This window comes from Lytechinus variegatus, chromosome 1, assembly GCF_018143015.1.
Source record: "Lytechinus variegatus isolate NC3 chromosome 1, Lvar_3.0, whole genome shotgun sequence".
In the NCBI taxonomy this organism is placed as follows: domain Eukaryota; kingdom Metazoa; phylum Echinodermata; class Echinoidea; order Temnopleuroida; family Toxopneustidae; genus Lytechinus; species Lytechinus variegatus.
This window is the reverse complement of record NC_054740.1, coordinates 2,626,141-2,629,022: the sequence shown is the minus strand read 5'-3', so window position 1 is coordinate 2,629,022 and position 2,882 is coordinate 2,626,141. Positions and strand designations below refer to the sequence as shown.

Sequence of the window (2,882 nt, the reverse complement as noted above, 5' to 3'; positions counted from 1 at the left end):
AGCGCATTATATTGAGAGGAGAAATAAAACATAGAAACACATATAAATGCAAATGAAAATGTAAAAACAATAAAAGACCAGTGCTGGCAGCGGGAGTTAGCGGAAAAGATGTGTTTTTAGATTTTTCTTGAATACATTGAGTGAAACGGAATTCTTTACAAAGTTGGGGAGATCGTTCCATGTTCTTGGAGCAGTAGCTAGGAACGCCCGCTTGCCAGCATTGGTTCGACGTCTTGGAATCTGGATAACTCTACTGGCATTAGATCTTAGACTATAGTTAGGTTGCTTTACATGAATGAGATTACACAGGTATGAGGGTGAGAGACCATTGATGGCTTTAGAAACTAGAGTAGCGGTCTTAAACTAGAGTCTATGTTGTACAGGGAGCCAGTGCAGAGTGCTGAGTAGAGGTGAAGTGTTGGGGTTCTTGGGCTGACAAAAGATGAGACGTGCTGAATGGTTCTGGAGTAGCTTAAGACGATGGATGTTTTTAGTTGTAGTGCCGTAAAGAAGACTGTTGCAATAGTCAAGGCATGATAGGACCAGGGCACGAACAGCAGCATGTGTGGTGTTTTCATCTAGATATTTCCTGATTCTGCTTAGATTACGGATTTGATGTTTAACATTCCTGACAACATTCGAAACATGATCATCCAGTAGCATGAGATTGTCAAAGACGACTCCAAGGATGCGAAGATTTGGTGATGGCTTCAACTTTGTGTTATCATGCAAGGTTAATGTAAAGTCCTTGAGTAGACGCTGGTGGACTTTTGAAGCAAATACTACAAGCTCAGTCTTATCTTGGTTCAGTTTCAGCTTATTTGATGTCATCCATGTGTGAACTTTTTGCACTGCCTCTATTAATCTGCCTTTTGCACATTCGATAGAGTTCGGCAATGATGGATCAAACCTCACGAAAAGCTGGATGTCATCAGTATATACATGATAATCCACTCCATATCAGTGGAAAATGTCAGATACTGGCTTTGAGTACATCGTAAACAGCAGTGGGCCCATTACTGACCCTTGTGGGACGCCATACTCCAGTATGGTGTTAGTTGACTTCACCCAATCAATGTTCACATGTGATACTCGTCCCATGAGATAGGACTTCAGCCAGCTCAATTCTCTGCCAGTAACACCATAGTCATTCTGAAGCCTTGCAATCAAAATGTTGTGGTCTAGAGTGTCAAAAGCAGATGACATGTCCAACGACAGCAGAATGACACATTTACGATCATCAAGAGCACAAAGAATATCGTTCTGCAGACTCACCAACGCTGTCTCAGTACTGTGATTCTTCTTATATGCAGATTGTCTTGGGTCTCCGAGATTGTTATCATCAATGTGATCCATCAGCTGTGCTGAAACAACTCTTTCAAGAAGTTTGGCAAGGAATCTGATGTTCGAGATAGGCCTGTATTTTCTTAGGTCATTTTTGTTGAGACCTTTCTTTTTAAGTACAGGCACAATTGATGCAACTCCAAGACATTGCGGGAATTCACCGGATGTCAGCGATGTGTTGATAATATGCGTCAACCTAGGTAGCAAAATATGGAGGTGACGCTTCATCAACCATGTCGGAAGAGGATCCAGGGGACATGTCTTATTTGGAGAACATTTGATGAGGTTCTTGACATCTTCAACTGTAACAGGCTGAAAATCTGGGAGGGGATGTTTCTACCTGTGAAACTTGGAACTTCCAGAGCATCAACATTGAGATCATCTATGCATTTCCTCAAGCTACTGATCTTCTCCTTGAAGAATCTGCTAAAAGTAGCTAGCATAGCAGGAAGATCTGGAAGATAGCGTTTGTTTTTGTTCAGAAGATCATTAAGTTCTCTGTACATGTCCTTTGGGCCGCTTTCAACGAAGAGGTCATGGAAATATGATCGTTTGGCCTTTGACAATGCTACAACTGCAGCAGCTTTAGCATCTTTGTAGGCCGTTTGATCACTGTCCGGGTTGCTCTTCAATGATTCCCTCCATTTCCGCTCCTGTCTTCGACGTTCTACCATCTCGGTCTACGACGAACACGTGTGGCGCGGGAACAATTCGGGGCATGGATATCAAGGACATGCTCAATATCTCTATCGAGGGATCGAACACAATTGTTAACATCCTCAGCAACACAGTTCTTATCAAGTAAGGTGGAGAGATCCTCGGCAAATGATGAGTGATTCATGTTGCCGAATTTTCGATATTCTCTTGATTGTTCTTCGGCAGATGGTCTTTCACCACGGACCCTGCAGCTAATAGCAACATGGTCAGACATGAGATTAGGATCTGTGCGTAAGCTATACAGAAGACTCTCATTCTCTCTTGCTATGACTACATCCAACGTATGACCATGTTTATGGGTAGGCTTACACATGTATTGCTTAAGCCCTGTAGATTTCAAAATATCTCCACCCTGCTTAACACCATATCTCTCAGGACAATCATGATGGACGTTTAAATCACCAACAAAAAGCTTTCCAGGTGTCTGATTTAGTTCGTCGATGAAGCTGTCAAACTCAGCCAAAAGCATTGATGTAGTAAGACCATTGACACTGGAAGGCGGTGGTCGGTAGAAAGCAACATAGTTGACTGAATGAGCTTTATCAGTAACAGTGCAGTGTTCCAATGTTGTGAATTCAGAACAACTGTTTACCTGATGAAGTTACAATTCTCTTCTGAATAGGACACCTACCCCTCCACCACGGCCATCAGTGCGTGGGACATTGATGAAAGTATAGCCAGGTGGTGTTACTTCTGCAATGACTGCATCATCGCTTTCTGTCAGCCAGGTTTCCGTGATGAACATGATGTCAACTTTGTTGGTAACGACATAGTCCAACAAAAGGAGAGACTTATTTCTCAGTAGTTTCTCTAGTAGTATA

The 2,882-nt window shown here is 42.5% G+C and overlaps 1 protein-coding gene across 1 annotated transcript; it reads right to left on the bottom strand.

Annotated features, from left to right (window-relative positions):
* Positions 1–363: 363 nt before the first annotated feature.
* Positions 364–831, bottom strand: LOC121406622. The gene has a single exon (XM_041597629.1). The coding sequence runs from the start codon at positions 829–831 to the stop codon at positions 364–366; it is 468 nt and encodes a 155-aa protein (XP_041453563.1).
* Between the last annotated feature and the right edge of the window lie 2,051 nt (positions 832–2,882).